This window comes from Triturus cristatus, chromosome 10 (genome assembly GCF_964204655.1).
Source record: "Triturus cristatus chromosome 10, aTriCri1.1, whole genome shotgun sequence".
Lineage (NCBI taxonomy): Eukaryota > Metazoa > Chordata > Amphibia > Caudata > Salamandridae > Triturus > Triturus cristatus.
Window position 1 is genome coordinate 803,963,410 of NC_140593.1, and position 19,321 is coordinate 803,982,730.

Consider the following 19,321-nt stretch of genomic DNA (forward strand, 5'->3'; position numbering starts at 1 on the left):
AACCACCTTGTACATATTGCACCAAGTTGATCACCAAGCACCTTTGTCACATGAGCACCATATGTATATATTTGACCTATTTCTGAACAGGCTCTTTGTACTTTTGAAAAGATGAATATATCTGAATGAAGTAATTCTGATAAAATGCAAAGTGGATATGCATAAACATTGTTATTCTAATTATTCCAGAAAACGCTTCCTGCCTGGTTAGGCATGTGTGTCATTCATGTCCCATCGATATTTGGTTTATGTGACTCTTTATGCGCAAAGATAATTACTTTTAAACCCGACAGAACCATTTTTGTTTATAAACGTTATACCCAGATTCTGAGGGACACCGGGTCGCCCCACTTTGTTTTTCAAGTGTATAGTGGAGTGGCGTACAGTGGCAGGCTTTAAGGATGTATGTGAAATATAGCAGCAATTTAGATTATGGTGTAAAGAGTAACAGAAAACAGCAAATCAATCAATCAATCAATCAATCAATCAGTAGATTTGTAGAGCGCTACTTGTTCACCAGTGAGGGTATCCTGGCGATATCATGGTCCAGATGATTAGTCAAACAGCCAGTTCTTCAGGGACTTTTGGAACTCTATAAGAGATGGGGAGGCTCATAGATGAAAGGTTAGCTCATTCCATGTCTTCGCTGCTAGGTAAGGGAAGGAGCAACCTCCGCATCTCCTACATTGGATGCGGGGGATGAAGAGTTAGAGAAAGGGATGCAGAATGGAGGTGTCTGATGGACAGATGCAAGTTCAGGCGGTGGTTTAAGTAGGCAGGTCCGCAGTTGTGTAGGGTCTTGTATGCATGGGTCAGGCTGGCATCTTTTATGTACAGGGAGCCAATGGAGTTCCCTGAGGTAGTGGGTTATGTGGGCTCATCTAGGGAGATCCGGAATGAGTCTGGCTGTGGCGTTCTGTATGGTCTGTAGTTGTTGGAGGAGGTGAGCTGCGATCCCTGTGTAGAGAGCATTGCCGTAGTCGAGTTGGCTGGAGATGAGGAGCTGAGTGAGGATGCGTCTTAAGCTTTGCAGTAGCCATTTGAATATCCCATGAAGCATGCGGAGGATATAAGATTCAGGAGGAGACAGGGTTGACCCGAGTTGTCATGGTTATCTTGTTGTCCAGAATGATGCCTAGGTTCCTAGCGTGGTCAGTGGGGTTCAGCCATTTCACCGCTATGTGAAATAAAAAAAGTCTATGTACAATGTATTGGAGGGCAAGCGTGTTGTGGGACACCCCCCCCCCCCCCTTTTCTTTGCAACCCCATGACCAAAAGCCACCAACCTTTTTAATGCTTCACCAATGTAATGGGAGAAATAGGTCTGTAAAATATTGCAATGATTCGTCAAATGGGTGCAAAGTTATTAAGTGAGAGAAAACCGAACAATTCCTATCTCTAGTAACCTTAACTATAACTACAGAGTGGCTACCATCACTCTGTAAAACATGAGAGGGGAAGAATTGGCTGAGAAACACCATGAGTCCCAACATGAACAGAAGTTAACACTCACCTAAGAGGCCCACTAGAGGGCCATCAATATCCAATTTGCAAGCAGACAAATTGGTTTATCGGCTTTTCTGCATAGACACTGGCAAGCCTGTGAACAAGAAGCTGCCTGCTCTGAAACACGTTAGGCAGAAAATGTTATCTGGATGGAAGTTGCCCGTTTTTCTTGAAATAGAAGAATTCTGAGAGTTTGTCAGCAGTCGAGTGCGCCTTCAAACAGGGATAAACTGTGGGTATGTATATATTTATATATATATATACTACTAATTAAATACTTAACCGCGAAGTAAAGGACTTCCAATGTAAGTGCGAGAAAATAAACCTGGTGTAAGGACCAAACTACATGTAGACACAATGAAATACACAAAAGTACCAGTGGAAGACTGAGAGGTTAGCAAACAAAGCACCATTTTAAATGCATTTTTAAATATGCCTGAAGAGGGATTATTCTCTCACCTGGTGCAGAAAATGCTTGCACAGCTGAGAACCTACAGCTGACAAACTGGAGTCCCTCTGACATGTGGTTCTAAATAAAGAAATACATTCCTGTGGCATAGGAGACAAACAGGACAATGATGGCAAATCTGTCAGGCTAAGTATTTAGATGCGGTCATATAGCCAATTATGAATGAGGGTGTGAGTTTTAAAGCCCACTGTTGTTTTAGCAGGAAGCTTGTGCAGAGGGAACACTCTGTTTTATTTATTAAGACCAAAAGCAGGACACTGACATTTTGGGTGTGCTGAAGCCAGGACAGTTAGTAGTCAAGGAAATATCCAAGAATGACATTCCCATAACCCAAATTAGTTGATGAAGGCTCCAATGCCCACTGAATATGAGTCGCCTAGAAGGAAGTGTAAGAATACTTGGCAATCCTTAACCCCTTTGCTGTGAGAGGCTTCATGGTCAAGTCAGTGCTTTAGAAGATTCCCAGATTTTCTTTGCAGTTTCTGATAATGTAGATGGAAGACCTAGTAAAATAAATGATCTGGGACAACGAGTCCAAGAAGATTGCAGATTCTTTGGGCCATGGAAAATCACCCCAGCTTTCCCTTCCTTAACCTTGAGGCAGTTTTCTTCTAACCAGTATGCTATCTTAGTCAGGCTAATGAATGAATTCCAGCAAATGAGTCTTTGGGGTATGTTACCTCAAAATAAAGCTGGAAGAAATCAGCATATGAATGAAATTTTAATGCTTGGAAATGGATCTGAAAGAGAATAGTCTAAGATGGGTAATGATGTATCTTTGGTGTCAACCTGTGCTGTACACCGACAATTGCAATTAAACTTTTAAGGTCAGAATGTTATAGGGGTAAAGTGTCAGTAAAGCACTTCAGTTTGGTTCACGTAAGTATCCCAATAAAAGTAGCATACTATGATATAAACATAACAAGGAAATTTCGTCAACAAAGGAAATGTTCATCAACAATGGGCAGAGAAAAATACGCTTGTGTGCACCCTTGTGAAAAAATATAAATGTTGCTATTTTAATTTACCTTGCAAAAACAGACACTCTTGAAAGATTTTCTGGATACAATAACACTTCAATGTAAGAAACAGCAAGCAATGCTTAAGACAGACATACAAATGCAGTACCTTTGGAACCATAACTTACAACTACTATTTCAAATAACCAGCGCTGTATCCCAACTAATAAAGATACCTGATGTGGTTAATGAATCAGCGTCAGTTATTTGTGAAAAGTTTATTTAGCAAGAGAGGAACATAAAGAACTTACCGATACGGAAGTCAATGTAACCTTCACCACCACTCAGGACTAGGACATTCCTCAGCTTCTGCTCCTCTGTTTCTGCTGCAGTTGTACTGGGGGTTTCAGAGGGGCTGTCTAGAACACTTCCATTCAAGGTAGCTAGAACATTTCCTGCAAATGCAGAAATACATATTTAAGCCAGCTGTTTTATCTGACTATGCCATTACCCACAAAAAACATTAAAACAAAAAGAGAAGGGGGCAGGGTAGGAATACCCTGACCTCCTAGGCCTCTTGGGGGGTGACCCATAGGGACACTGCCTAGGGCAAAAAAGCATTAAAAAATGTCCTTTAGTGTAAAGTATCCTTGGTCTGTGGCTCCCACCCAAATAATAAATAAATAAGTGCTTCTCTACTGTTTAGCCCCTGGGTGGGCCATGGTCCGGGGGCATGCAGAAAAGAAAATTGGAAGGGGGCGCACAGATCCCCCCTTCCTTAAGCATTTTAAGCCCCAGGGACAACCACCTCCTCTGGGCTTTATTGTAAGTTTGGAGGGGTCCGTAAGACCCCTCTCATGGGGTGTGTTCGAGCCTCGGGGACCACCACCTCCCCGGGGCTAAATTGAAAGCAATAAGAGGGCCGCAGTGGACCGTCCTAGGGACCACCACCTACCAGGAGCCTATATGATAATTGAAACAGGGAGGGGGGCCTCAGGGGCCATATACAGCCCAGGGACCACCATCTCTCTGGGGCCGGCCCATGCAGATTCTGGAGCCAATAATGACCCTGGCTACCACCACTCCCCAGGGCGAGATCGAGCTATGTACCGGTGTGCCCACCCCGAGACATAGCTGTTTGCTGTGACTTGGAGGGAGCTTTAAAAGCTCCTGCCAAGTCACAGCAAACACTCCGCTTCCAGCAAGTGAGAGTTGACAAAATGCTCATTTGCTGGAAACTGATGTTTTGTCTGTTCCCCTACCTGCTGTCAAGTGGGCAGGGAAACAGATGAAAGGATTGCTCCTGCCTGGAGGGAGCTGCCTTTCAGCAGCTCACTCTGTGCAGCAGCAATGCCGGTTCCCACAGGAGGCATGGAGCCAGCAGGGACAGCGGAGGCCTAGAGGCTCCCCCGCGGTCCTAGGGGAAAAAAGCAGCAAAATAAGGGTAAGAAACAAGCAGAAAGAGGCAGAATATGGGTCAGCAATAAAATGCCTATTCTTCAGGAAGGTGTTTTTAAGAAAACCCAAGTTAAATATGGTATTAAAACCTGGGGGGATCTCTACCTTCATGGCAAATTCCGTACCTCGCAGCAAATTTTCTCCACACAACCACCTTCCCCCATGGAAATTTTTTTATATGTCCGATTGCGCCAGGGACTTAAGGAGCATACCCCTACATTCCCTCGGGAGCCCCCAGAGGTATCCCCTCTGCGCCTCATATTAGACAGAGATGCGGCTCCTCACCTGGTTTCTTCCCTATACCATACTCTGTACACCACTCAGAACATCACAAAGAACACTACTAGGGACAAATGGCCCTTAGAGTTGGGACTGGTTATTACTGATGAGCAGTGGACCTACTGTTGCAAACAGACGGAACAAAGCACGTCCAGTTGCCGCCTCCGCATTCTCCATTACAAATTCCTACATCGCACATACTATACACCTGCTAGGCTTCATCGCTTTAAATTGCGAGACAATGATAGATGTGACTGGTGTGGGGTCACGGGGGCTGACTTCCTGCACCTGGCCTGGGACTGCAGTGCCGTGCAGGAGTATTGGCTCCTTGTATTCGAAGCCCTGGAACAAATGACCTAGTTACATCTTCCGCACCCTCCCCTTTTCGCTCTCCTTCGAGACAGACTGAGGCCCTAGCAGTTAAACACCGGAAATTCATCTCATTCAGTCTCCTTCTCGCCAAACAGCGCATAGCATGCCGGTGAGGTCGGGGCAGAGCACTTAAATTTAAGGATTGGATCCAAGACATGGTATTCTGGCAGGATCAAATCTACACCTTTGCTGAACTGCTCCCCCTAGCCTCCTGTCCTTAAGATAATTGGGGACCCCTCACGGCATATCTGCTTTCACACCCTATCGATGGGTACGACAACACACGGACTGATAATGTGGCACCTACCTGAGTCCTTCATGCATGATATATGCTTCTGTACGCCCCCGTTCTCCCCCTCCATGGAACCACCTCAAGACTGAACACTGCTGCTATGTGTGAACTATAGTTATCTTAATTTTACTGCCTCTAATGTTTTGTGCACTGATTTATTGCTCACTGTGCTCCTTTAGCCTCAATGCCTGCTTCGTTATTTAATTGTATCTGTCTGAAGCTGTACATTACTCATGATACATTGCCTGTACTCATGTCTGCATTTTTTGCTCTTGAAAATGCATAAATAAAAATAAATAAAAAAAAGAATATGGGTCAGCAATGGGGAGAAAGAGGAAGATTAAAGGTGAGAAACAAGCAGCAAGAGGCAAAATAAGGGTCAGCAACGAGCAGAAAGAGGTGAGATAACGGTCAGAGGCGAGTAAGAAGAGGCAAAATAAAGCTGAGAAACTAGCAGAAAGATGCAAAATAAAGATCAGAAATGAGCAGAAAGAGGCAAAACAGAGATCCGAAACGTGCAGAAAGAGTCAAAATAAAGGTCAGAAATGAGCAGAAAGAGGCAGAATAAGGGTGAGAAACGAGCAGAAAGGCAAACTAAACGTCAGCAACAAGCAGAAAAAGGCAAAATAAAGATCAGAAATGAGCAGACAGTGGCAAAATAAAGGTCAGAAACTAGCAGAAAGGCAAAATAGAGATAGAAAGAGGCAGAATAAAGGTGAGAAACGAGCAGAAAGAGGTCAAATAAAGGTGAGAAACTAGTAGAAAGAGGCAAACTAAAGCTCAGCACAGAGCAGAAAGAAGCAAAATAGAGATCAGAAACAAGCAGAAAGAGGCAAAATAAAGGTCGGAAACAAGCAGAAAAAGGCAAAATAAAGATCAGAAAGTGGCAAAATAAAGGTCAGAAACTAGCAGAAAGGCAAAATAGAGATCAAAAACGAGCAGAAAGAGGCAGAATAAGGGTGAGAAACGAGCAGAAAGAGGCAGAATAAAGGTGAAAAACTATTAGAAAGAGGCAAACTAAAGGTCAGTTAAAAGCAGAAAGAAGCAAAATAGAGATCAGAAACGAGAAGAAAGAGGCAAAATAAAGGTCGGAAACAAGCAGAAAGAGGCAAAATAGAGATCAGAAATGAGCAGAAAGAGGCAAAATAAAAGTCACCAACAAGCAGAAAGAGGCAAAATAGAGGTCAGAAACTAGCAGAAAGATGCAAAATAGAGATGAGAAACAGGCAGGAAGAGGCAAAATAAGGGTCATAAACGAGCAGAAAGTGGGAAACCAAACGTTAGCAATGCACAGCATGAAGCAAAATAGATATAAAAAATAAGCAGAAAGAGGCAAAATAGAGGTCAGAAACAAGCAGAAAGACAAAAAGTAGAAAACCAGCAGAAAATGAGCAGAACCACTCATGCACTCATTCAGACAATCACGCAACCACTCACAGGACCACTCAAACACTCACACACCCACTCAGTGAGGCACTCACACACACCACAATCTAACACCCACTGACAATCATGCATTCACTCACATACTTTGAAAGGTTACACATAGGTTATAGTTAAACTCAGATTTCTCTTGTACAAAACCATCGAAATTAAGTAGTTCTAGTTAACTGAGCTAATTATAACTTATGTACCCACAATGAAATGCATATGACCTCACGTTACATCACTCATGCAATGGTCAGTGACCTCGCTGATGACATCCCAAATGACATCACTGATGACTTCATCCACAGAACTACTCATAAACCCACTGACATCCCATGCAACATCTCATACACTCACTCACACACTTATACAACCACTCATATAGCTATTCACAAACCCATACAAATACTCATGTAACCACTCACTCATGCATAGAGCCACCCACACACCCACTCACTCACTCACTCACTCATACAGGCACTAACACAACCAGTCACTCACCCATACAGATACTCACATGCCGACAAGCTAATTCATCCAGATACTAACACGTGTACTAAGTCATCTAAACAGTCATGGAGACAAACACAGTCTCCCATACAGCCTCTCTCACACTCACTAACTCTACCAATACAGGTACTCACACACCCACTCCCTCATCCATACAGCCACTCACACACCTACCCATACACCTACTTGCACTCCCATTCACACACCCATACAGCCACTCATATACCCTCGCACTCACCCATACAGACACTCATGCACCTGCTCACTCACCCATACAGCCACTTGTGCACTCTCTCATTCAACATTTACAGCCCCTCACACACCCAATAACTCACCCATACAGCCAGTCATGAGCCCACTCATTCACCTTTTACTGCCACATGCAAACCAACTCACTCACCCATACAGCTACTCACTCTTTTTTTTTTTTTTTAATATCTTTATTGACAGTTTGTTATTTTTCCATTTTTCAATAATCAGCATAGTTAGTAGCGATCAAATGAATAGGTACATGATATGGTACAGCAGCATGGGTAACCAGTATGACAAACCGTACAGGGCTTTCATCAGATATTGCCGGAAGTGAGTACAACAGGTACACCCAACGATTGATCAAGCGTTCAGTTCCAAAGATGCCCGCAGTTTACCATGCAATGGTGATGTTAAGGAATGGATGACAGATCACCTCTTATGACATAGTCCATCAGGTTCAGCTTGGCCACATGGGATGCCAACGCCGACGCAGCACCCACAGCCTCGCACATGAGGAGAGTTTAAATATCAAAAATCAGCATAGTGGACTGAACCCCAGTGGTGGGCAACATTGGTGGATGCTGGTAGTGAGTTGTACTAATCTCGCCATGAAGCTATATGTACATACCATATCATACAGCTACTCACTCATACAGCCACTGACACAGCCACCCGCTCACCCATACAAAAACTCACACAACCACTCACTCATCTATACAGTCTCACATATCTACTCACTCATCCATATACCACTTATACACCCACTCACTCACACAGCCACTTACTCACCTATACAGCTACTCACATACCCACTTATTCACCCATACAGCCATGCACACACCCAATCACACACAGAGATACACAGTTACACAGACAATCACTTAATCTATGTTTTAAAATAGAATCCCTCATTAGTAGCACACAAAGTAAACTAATGTAACTTTTGTGATACCTTAATATATGTGTTTAACACTCAAACTTTTAAAAAACAATCACTTGATGATGTCATCAGTGATCTCTTCAGTGACGTAATTTGGGATGAGCTAGGTGAGCTAACTATAACTCATGCCCCTGCAATGCAATGCTTATGACCTCACATGTTACATCACTCATGACATGGTCAGTGACATCACTGATGACATCTCAAAAGACAAAACTGATTACATCATCCAGTGACTGTGAGTGTTTTTTAAACGTTTATGAGTGTCAAATATATATACCAAGGTGTTTTGGTGAATCAGTGGGTGTATAAGTGTCTATATGGATGACTCAGTGGGTGCATGACTGACTGTATAAATGAGTGATTAGGTGTCTCAGTGAATATATAGGTGAGTGAATGGTTGTGTAAATTAATGTATCTGGCTGTCAGTTGATGTCTAAGTGGTGTATGAGTGTGTTAGTGGGTACGTGAATGGCTATTTAATAATAATAATAAGCACATTTGTAAAGCGCCTGGTTACACTCTGCCAGTGTGTCCCCGTGCTGCGGTGCAAAAAACCTGCCTCGGAACTACACCCTATCCTACCCAGGCGTGTCTATCCAGGGGGGAAAAGATACGTTTTCAGATTTTTATGGAAGGTACCCTCCGATCCCTCCAACTGGAGGCTAATGGGGAGCTTGTTCCATTGCTGTGCCGCCAAAAAGCAGAAGGAGCAACCGCCCATCCTAGCTCTCTTAATGGCAGGGACACACACCTGGCCCATACCCCATGATCTTAGTTGGCGTGTTAGGGAGTAGAGAGTGAGTAAATCAAACAGGTAGGATGGGCCCGTCCCCTGAATGACACAGTGGCATACGCACAGTGCCTTGAACAGGACTCTCTCCCTAATCGGCAGCCAGTGGAGGGAAACCAACGCCATCTTCGAGGAGGCCCTCCTCGGAAGCATAAGAACCATCCGAGCTGCTGCGTTCTGTATGACTTGGAGTCTATGCATGCATTTAGCCGTGGCACCCAGATACAGTTTATTACTATAATCAAGGCGCGATGTCACCAGAGCATGCAGTAGGCTGCAGTAGGCAGCATGTCCAGAGTTTTTCCGAAGGCCCCTCAAGACTCCAAAACAGACCCCTGCTACCCACCTGGTATGGTACTCAAAGGAGAGCTTAGTATCCAACCAAACCCCCAGGTTCTTAGCCTGAGCGCAGGGCGTGGGGGTGGGTCCCAGACTATGGGGCCACCATGCCGATGACCACACCGACGGGGCCTTCCCCACCACAAGCACCTCGGTCTTATTGCCATTCAACTTCAGGCAGTTATTAGCCATCCATGATGCAAGATCTTACACGCATGCCACGAAGTTGGAGGCTGCAGTATCCTGTGCTTGTGTCAGGGAAACCACCAGTTGAGTGTCATCGGCATAGGACACAACCCTGATCCCAAGCCCATCTGCAATCTCAGCTAATGGCGTCACAGAGATTGAACAGGGTCAGGCTCAGGGTCGATCCCTGCGGCACCTCTTGTTTCAGTTTGATTACTTTGGAATAATGAGAACCCTGGCTCACCTGAAAACTGCGCTCAGACAAGAAGGATTTCATCCAGCTGTGGTGTAGTACGGTGGGCACTGAAGCTGTGGGTCTCCACTCCGATGGGCTTGGTGTGATTTTATTGTGTGGAGTGTTGAGTGAAGGGCCCCTCAGGATGTGTACGCATTACGGTGTCTTCTGTGGGTATTTACCTGGGTGTTGTTTTGCACTGTTTTGATAATGCTGACCGCACCAACACTGAAATGTTTTGCCTGCTTCTCCTCCATGCTTTCTATGTATCACCTATGATGAACTGTGTACTCATTGTCGCTCTTTGGAATACAGCTGTATGTTTGCCCTAAAGTTAAAAAAAAAAAAAAAAAAAAAAAAAAAAGATTTCATCCAGCTCAATGCACTGCCAGACACCCCTAATTTCCTCAGACACTGCAACAAGGTATAATGGGCAACAGTGTCAAAGGTGGCACTTAAATCCAGCAGGATTAAGGCCGCTGTCTGTCCCTCGTCCACATATTTCCTAATGGTTTCAGTGGCGAGTAGCAGGGCTGATTCCGTCGAGTGGAGGGCCCGAAAACCCGACTGAGTGGGATGCAGGAGATTGTATTTCCCAATATGTCCAGTAAGTTACGTGTTTACCACTTTCTCCGCAGCCTTTGCGAAGTAAGGGAGTAAGGAGATTGGACGCAGATTCTCCAGTTAATCTGGGCTGATGTGCGGTTTCTTGGGTAGCGGAAGGACCACTGCTTCCTTCCATCTAGCTGGAACTATTCCTGTCCTAAAAGATAACTCCAAGAGGTGTCTAATACATGGCTCAAGAGTTGCGATGCTCCCTCCCAGCACTTTAGGGGAAGCACGGTCTCTTGGAGAGCCTGATTTGACACTAATACAGATTTTAGTTAACAGCTCTGGAGGGGGAACGGTAAATCTATCAATGCATTCTATCTCTAGAACGTTCCCTACTTCCCCCGCGGTCTCGTGGCCTACTCGAGCAGAGTCCGGGAAGGTGGAGTAAATTTTCTCCACCTTATCTGCAAAGAAATCCGCCACACGGATATAGGTGATTGATTGATTGTCTGACTACCTATTTGGTTGTCTGGGTGTCTGTGTATGAGTGGGTGAGGAGGTAAATGACTGCCTGTATGGATGAGTGAGTGGGTGAGTCAGTTGCTGTATGGGGTACTGTGGGCCTTTCTGAGAAGCTGTATGGGTGAGTGAGTGTCTGTATGGCTGTGTGAGTGATTGAGTGCATGGGTGAGTAACATGGTATGTGAAAGGTAGTATGTGAGTGACAGGGTATATGAGTGACTGTATGCCTGAGTGAGTGGATATGGGAGTGGCTATATGGATAAGTGCATGCTTTTATCACTAACTGTATAGGTGAGTGAGTACATGTTACTATTTGTATGTGGGAGTATGTGTGTGTAACTGTTTGGGTGAGTAAGCAGCTGTGTAATTGACTGTATGGGTGAGTGTCTAGGTGGGTGAGTAGTTCTATGGCTGACTCACTATGTGTGTGATTGCCTGTATGGGTGTATGAGTGGATATGTCAATAGCTGTATTAGTGAGTGAGTGGGTGTATGAGTGGCAGTATGGGTAAATGAGTGAATGTGTGTATGTAGATCTATGCATCAGTGAGTGGATGTGTAAGTAATGGTATGGCTCTGAGAATCTGAGTATTGGTTTGTGAATGGTTGTGTGGAGTGGCAGTGGGTGTATAAAAGATTCTATAGGGGTGTGAGTGAGCACATCAGAGATGCTGCGGATGTTGTCCTCACTGATGTCACTGACCATGTAATTGGTGATGTAATATATGATCTCATAGGCAGGGCATTGCGGGGGCGTGAGTCGTAGTTAACTCAGGTAACTATAACAAATGAATTTCGCTGGTTTTGTATGAGTAAAATCTAACCCTGTAACCTTTGTTTTTTTAGTGAATTTCTAAGGTTTTTTAACTAGCAGTCACGTTTGCAAAGTGGTGGAGAGAGGGGACTGGGCAAAACTGTGTAGGACTTACAGCAGGTACTAGGAGGGCGTCTTGGCCCCCAAGGCCCCTTTGGAGCCAAGGGGAATTTATCCCCCCACTGGTAGTGCACCAGAAGGCACATTTGCAGAGTAATGGAAAAAGGGGGCATGGCCTCTGACAACGTCTCAGCAAGCCTGCTGTGTGGGACTTTCTGGAGGTAACAGGAGGAGTAGTTGGCCCCCCAAGGATGTCCTTGGGGGCCAACTACCTCTCCTATTACCTCCATTAAGTCCCATACAGCAGGATTGCTGGAATCTGATCGCATGCCATGCCCCCTTTCTTCATCACTCTGTAAACGCACCTCTTGATGTAATACTATTAGGGGGATGAAGTCCCCTTGGCTATTGAGGGTCCTTTGGGGCCAACTACCCCTCCTGTTACCTCCAATAAGGCCTACACAGCTAGATTGCTGCAAGGTGATCAGAGGCCACTACCACTTCCTCCACCACTCTGCAAACACACCTCCAGGTGCACTGCTGCTTGGGGGAAGACGTGCCCTTTAGTCCTGAGGCCCTCAGGAGGCAAGGGGATGTCCTCCCCCCAACAGTAGTGTGCCGAGAGGTGCATTTGCAGAGTGGTAGAGAAAGGGGCATGGCCTCTGACCACCTCTCAGCAATCCCACTGTGTGGGGCTTACTCTATTTTCGGGAATATTCAATGTACAAACCTCTGCTCTAATGGAATTCTGCTGACCTATTAAAAAAGGTCCAAACATACTTACTTTCAATGTATGTAATGGTGAGTGTGGAAAATTACACAGTATGCAACACACCCTGTATATTATTTCTTTTCAGTGCTTCGCTGACCTCAGGACATTGGTTGTTTTCAATTGTTAACTGTTTTACTTCCACGTCTCTTCACTGTCAAGGAACTCGGCACATATGCATGAAGTGATTTTCCTGTGATCATACACAGGAAGAAACAAGCAATACCCACTGCTACTCATTACTTGAATGCTTGGCCAACATGGTCAATGTGGCCAATATGTGCAGTGTTCAATACATTGTCAAATCCTCATCATCGGTCACTCATGTCTAAGGGTACACACCAGTGTACCCTTAGAGAGTGTATTCAATATAAATTTGTTACCCATGTCAACACAATGCTGCAATAATGACTCAGTACCAATCGCTTATCCAGTATTTCAATGATGAGATGCATACAGTGGTGTTCTTGTCCATTGCCCATGCTCTAAACAGAGGCAGTCATAATTTTAAGCACATAACCACTGTTACACATGGCACACAAAGCCATTTATTGCAGCCTTATCTAAAGCCACGGCAGATTTACTAAGGTGAAAGTCTCTTTATTTGTGCTGGATGACATGGATGCCTTGTTAATGCAATAAGTAGATTTTGCATGGGATATTCTTACCAGGCACAGAAACAAAGAACTTGACGGCGTCTCGGTGTCCATGGAAGCAGAGCTGTGCCTGTGCCATAGAGCAGTATGGAATGAAGCTGCCAGCTCCCTTGTCGGTGATGTCTTCGCTGTACACATGGATCACGCCACCAGGGCGAGTTCCCTCACCAGATGTCGGGGAGGTCTTATTGGCTAAGAACAAGGATGGCAAAAATAGAAAAAAACACAAGACAACCCGTCAATGCACAATCAGCAATATGAAACTGGATAGCAATTTTCCTGACACACATCTACCTTTACATTCATCCGGAGGAGATTTGCCAGAATACCCTACAAATAATTAACTTACATAATGCTCTTTTTGATGAAAACTTTGTTTACCGACACTTTCCTCACCTTGTGAATCTCCTCAGGATCTAGACCGGATATTGAAACTCTTTTGATAGCTCACGTTTTTCTGGCAAGATACACTATCGACTTTCATTGTGATTCCGACCTGCCTCCAGACATGATGACACAGAGCTGCAAAAAGGTGCCACCCATGTGCACTGGCACATGTTTAATCAATAGACATTCCACACCCAAGAATGTGGAGTATAGCTAACAGAAGTGATTTTTCAACTGAAATGCGCAAAAGCTCACTTGGGATCATTTTAATACCTGAAACTTCACTCCACAGGTTGGGAAGGTGGACATGTGGTGCGGAAATAGTAGTTAAATAAGGGATGCACCAGAGAGAGCTTTTTTAAAGGCAAGTAAAGTATTCTTCTGATGGATACCTTTACCCACAGATTCTGCACTTTCTGAATTGATACTAAAGCAGCATCCCTTTAAAACAGATGGGACTGAGGAGAGGACATTACAGCAGAAAATCTTGCAGGACTGGTCAAGCAAAAAGACCATCTCTGTGGATTTGGAAGCTGGTGCAATAGTTCCTAGTAAAAGTATGGAACATATGCTCTTGTCACTGCCTGGCAAATGTCTGAAACCAGAACGACCTGAGCCAATGTAGTATTAGCGGCCTTTGCTCCAGTGGAATGAATAAGAAGGCACAATGGAGGATCCTTTTTGGTCAGGGAATATCACAGTTAGAAGTAGAAGATAGTCCACAGGGAGATGGTCGATCTTCCCTTTCTTCACATCAGCGAACCCAAGAAACAGCTGATCATTCACCTGGTACTCCTTAGTTCTGTTATTATAGAAACTAAGGCCATGTTGTGGATCCAATTATTATAGCTTTCCTCCTATTAGCTGGATCTGGCAGAAAAAAGAACATAGAAAGCATAGTGGATTGCCCCACATGGAAAGTGACCCTACTTTCGGGAGTAAGGATGTAAGTGTCCCAAGTATTAGTTTGTCAGTAAAAAGTTAGAATATGTAGGCTGAACTGACAAGGCTGTAGCTCACTGACACGAAGTGCAGTTGCCAATGAAACACACAGCCTTCAGATTCAAGAGCCTCAGAGTACAATTGTGAAGAGCCTGGAAATAAGAATACATCAAGAACATTAGAATTAAATTGAGATCTAACTGGAAGGAAGCAGGGGAAATATTGATGAAATTCCTTTTAGGAAACGCACCCTTATAGAAGATTTGACTAATGAAGGCTAATCAAGCAAATAAAATAAGGCAAAGAGGGCAAATAAGCCTTGAGACTGCTCACAGAAGTCTGCCTGGGGTAAAGAGAACACAAAGAAAAGCATATCGGTCAATCTAGCTTGTAGCAGCCCAACTTGACACTGGTTGAACCTTAGACCAGTAGTCTGACTAAGCTGGTTTGGTGGACGGTCTGTAAACAGCCAAAATGGCACCTTAGATAGTAGATAAAAGCACTTCAGTTAATTCTACTCACTCTCCTAACATGGAGTTGTAAATTGTGGAGGTTTGGGTGTAGCAACCTGCATTGCTGCTGGGACAGCAAGTCTTCCCAAAGAGGAATTCAAAGTGGAGGGCAGATACAAGATTGCAGACAGGACGGTTAGTGGGAGACAGGACGGTTAGTGGGAGGCAGAACAGCGATGAGGTTCCTGTGACATGAACTCAGAAAGCCCTGTTGTATGCCAATCAGGGCAGTTACTATGTGATACATATACCTCCATATCCAGATACATGTTTGCCTCTGGGTGGTTCAGACCGTCTCTGCAGACATGATGCACAAGTGAATTGTTCCGGCTGAATGGTGTGCAGGGCCACAGCAAGGTTGTTGGCTTGCTGCTGTTGGTTAGTCCCTGCAAGTAAACTGTCAATATAGACTTGCTTCTGCTCGTCTGACACAGCGTCTTCATCGTCTAGTGAGACCCACTTATTTAGCAACAAAGTTGCTCCATATACAGCCCATGTCTAACTGGTGACCAATGTGGAACCTCTACATTGTTGTTGGAGACTTCACAATGAGTCAGGAGGGGACTTGATAAACTCCGGACAGCAATGGAGGAAGAGACAGAACTGGCTTCCTTTTTTGCAAAGTGGAGCACCAGAGATTAGACCAGTTAGCATAACCTGCATTACAGATCAACCATGATGGATCCTGCCCCACTCTTTGCTGGAATAAATGGTGCCATGCTGGTGAGGCAGCAAGCCAGAAAAGACAGTTGTCAAGTTGAGCAGCAAGGGAACATTTCAAATGCGAGCAAAGCTATTGGTAAGCCTTGTTCCATCTCTTGTGCCAAGAAACTTGATACCAGACACCACATAAGAGTTGAAATAAAATGTTGTACTGGGCTTAAAAAGGTGCAGAAACGCTGGAGTAGGTTGCGCGGCAAACCATGTAAATCGACAGTAAACTTTAACCCTAATTCTCAAGCGTCTGCCAAGACTGCCTTGCCTGGAACATCTAAGAGTCCAAAGGTGGAGACAGCACAGACCACTGAGCTTATGCTTGCAAAAGTCAATGTTTTAAGCAGGGGAGGCTCAGGGGATGTGCCTTCAGTTTGGGAACAACAATTGTTGGTGGGCCTGCAGGTATCTCTGGTGGGTAAAATTGTATTAACAGTCCAATCAAACAAGCAAAATTTAAGGAATGACCTAATGAAGGTTGGGTTGTGAGTGAACCTAATGCTGAGACTTATTAAGGTGAATTTCCTCCTCAGAATTTAGTAGAACTATTAGTAGCACTGACCCTAGACATGATGTGATATGTGAATGGAGTGAAGGTCAGCAAGGGGGAAGAAACAAATGGCTCAGTGCACACTAGGCTCTCCAGTGCAGTACGATCAAGGTGGACACATTGAAGTCACAACACAAGGACGGCTTCTCTAAATTACTAATACCATTACTAAAATGGGGTAGCCCAGTAAATTAAGGACCTGGGTGTAATCTTGATACAAAAGACAGTGGTCCTGAATTAATTATTGATACACGAGAGCAAAAGTCTCTTACTTAGTTGAATGATTTACTAGGTCATGAGCTGAGCAGGAAAGGAAATTTTGAGTAGCTCACAATATTCAATATAACATTTCAATATAAAAAGCAACATCCAAATTATAGAACACCAGATATTTACTTCATTTTTTGACAATTTAATTTTCAAATTCATATAGTATTCAACTCAGGGTTGCTCCAGAGGGAACGTGCATACAGCAAAAGTGCTAAAGGGTGAGTGAGTGAGGAGAAGAGTGATAGAACATAGTAACAATAAAAATTCTTTAAATTCACAAAAGAGGAAGACGGTCGTAATTCACCGTCACAAACAAAACCTGGTCACGTTCACAATTTACAACAATACACGTTATATAGTTGAAGAAAAAAGACCAATTAATCGCCTGGCACGGAAAAAGGATTGCGTGTCCCAGGTAGTAGAAGGGGCGTCGACGTTTCGACCCGTCTAAGGGGCCTTAGGGGAAGTTTGGACCTTGCCCATGCCGGTCTTCTCAGGCAGTGGACTTAGACCACCGTCTAAATTTAATCCTCCAGCCCATCTCATGCCGCACAAACTTTTGGCATATGAACAAGTGGTCATGAGAGACATTGATAACATATTGTCTAAGCGACAATATGTCAAGTACAATGTAAGTAAACAAGAGCGTGCTGCTCTAGAGTCTTTAAAAGGGAACCTCAACATTGTGATCAAACCCGCGGATAAGGGTGGCGCAATTGTTGTACAAAATGTAGAGGACTACAAGAAAGAGATATTGTCACAGCTTACTGTGGAGGGTAATTATTCCAAGTTGTGTAAAGACCCCACACAAGATATAAGGAAGCTCATAAGCTCAGTCACAAGATGGGCCTTAGTTGATGGTTACTTGAGCAAATTGGAACATGAATACTTGAACAATAAACACCCCAGACTGCCCACAATCTACACCCTCCCAAAAATACACAAGCGGATGCAAGATCCTCCAGGGAGGCCGATAGTCTCGGGCTGTGGTTCTATTTTGGAACCATTGTGCAAATATATTGACGTGTTCCTTAAACCCATCGCTGAGAACACCACCACTTATTTAAGGGACACGATGCAAACCATACAACTAGTGGATGAATACCCTTTTGACCCCGAAACTCATTTACTTGCGACCATGGATATAACTGCCCTTTACACCAACATCCCTCAACAGGCAGCACTTAGATGTATGGAATCAGCACTCAATACCAGACCCGCACCACATCTAGTCCCTACTGAATTCATTATTGCATTACTTTAAATTGACATGACCAAAAATTACGTTACCTTCCTGGGTAACTTTTTTGTACAAACCAAAGGCGTAGCGATGGGGGCAAGCTTTGCCCCAAATCTGGCTATCATTTATATGACTGAGTTTGAACATCACTTTGTCCTCGGTGAATTGAATCCATATGGGGATTGTATAGAATTGTGGCGTCGGTACATCGACGATGTGGTGATTATCTGGCAAGGCAGAGAGGAGGATCTCCAGAAATTCCATCTATGGTTGAATACATGCTCAACAGATATACAATTCACCATCGATTACAATAGAGAAGCCATCAACTTCCTTGATATCACGATAAAATCGGAGTCTGGCAAATTATACACTAGCCTATATAGGAAGAGCAGCGAACGTAATACCTTATTACGATGTTCATGTCATCATCCCCGCAACCTTAGGGATAATCTACCTTTTGGACAATTCCTGAGGTTGCGGAGGAATTGTTCCAAAAAGGAAGATTTCTTCAATGAATCAGCGGGCCTTCTCGCCAGACTAATCGATCGGGGTTACCCTATTAGACTCTTAAAAAAAGAACGTAAACGTGCCTGGCATAATCATAGAGAATTCCTTTTGACTCCCAAATCAAGTGAAAAATCTAAAGAGGAACGTTTGGTATGTGTCACCACATTCAACACCAAAAGCAACACCATCAAAAAGGCCATTAATCAACATTGGCACCTAGTGGCTGATGAACTGGGGAATATACCAACTCCACTTCATGCCTTTAAAAAAGGTAAAAACATAAGGGATCATTTGGTGAAATCTCTTTTACCCACCTCCCGGACTCCAGCCCAGACCACCCTATGGGGGATCCCGGTAGTCAGGGGACACCACAAATGTGGTTCATGCAAAGCTTGTCCTTTGACTAGAAACATCAATGAATTTACCCACAACAACCAGACACATATACTTAATGAACACAGCAACTGTAATACATCAGGAGTGAACTATGCTATTGTTTGCCCGTGTGACTTTATGTATGTGGGTCAAACCATTCAGAAAGTGAAGTGCTGGATTCTGCAGCATTGTAGTCGCATTCGTTGCAAGACACCGGGTGCTCCCTTGGTGGAGCATTTTTTGAATTCCGAACACAATGCAGAAAGTCTGAGGTGGTGGGTCATTGAAAAAGTAAAGCCCAACCCTAGAGGTGGTGACTTCACTGACATTCTCAATAAACGAGAATGTAGGTGGATACATTCCTTAGATACGATCACGAGAGGCTTGAACTCATTTGAGGAAATTAGCAAACAGGTTGCCATTATCAACAA

At 44.1% G+C, this 19,321-nt stretch overlaps 1 protein-coding gene across 3 annotated transcripts in view; it reads right to left on the bottom strand.

Moving 5' to 3' along the window:
* The window catches only part of MAPK8IP3 (mitogen-activated protein kinase 8 interacting protein 3), a 597,532-nt gene that overhangs the window by 24,110 nt on the left and 554,101 nt on the right, over positions 1 to 19,321 (bottom strand). For all 3 annotated transcript variants that reach the window (XM_085628367.1, XM_085628364.1, XM_085628366.1), the window contains 2 exons: positions 13,403 to 13,582; positions 3,246 to 3,389 (listed from right to left, as the gene is read on the bottom strand). In XM_085628367.1, the coding sequence (XP_085484493.1) occupies positions 3,246 to 3,389; positions 13,403 to 13,582 (324 nt within the window). The remainder of the gene's footprint in view (positions 1 to 3,245; positions 3,390 to 13,402; positions 13,583 to 19,321) is intronic.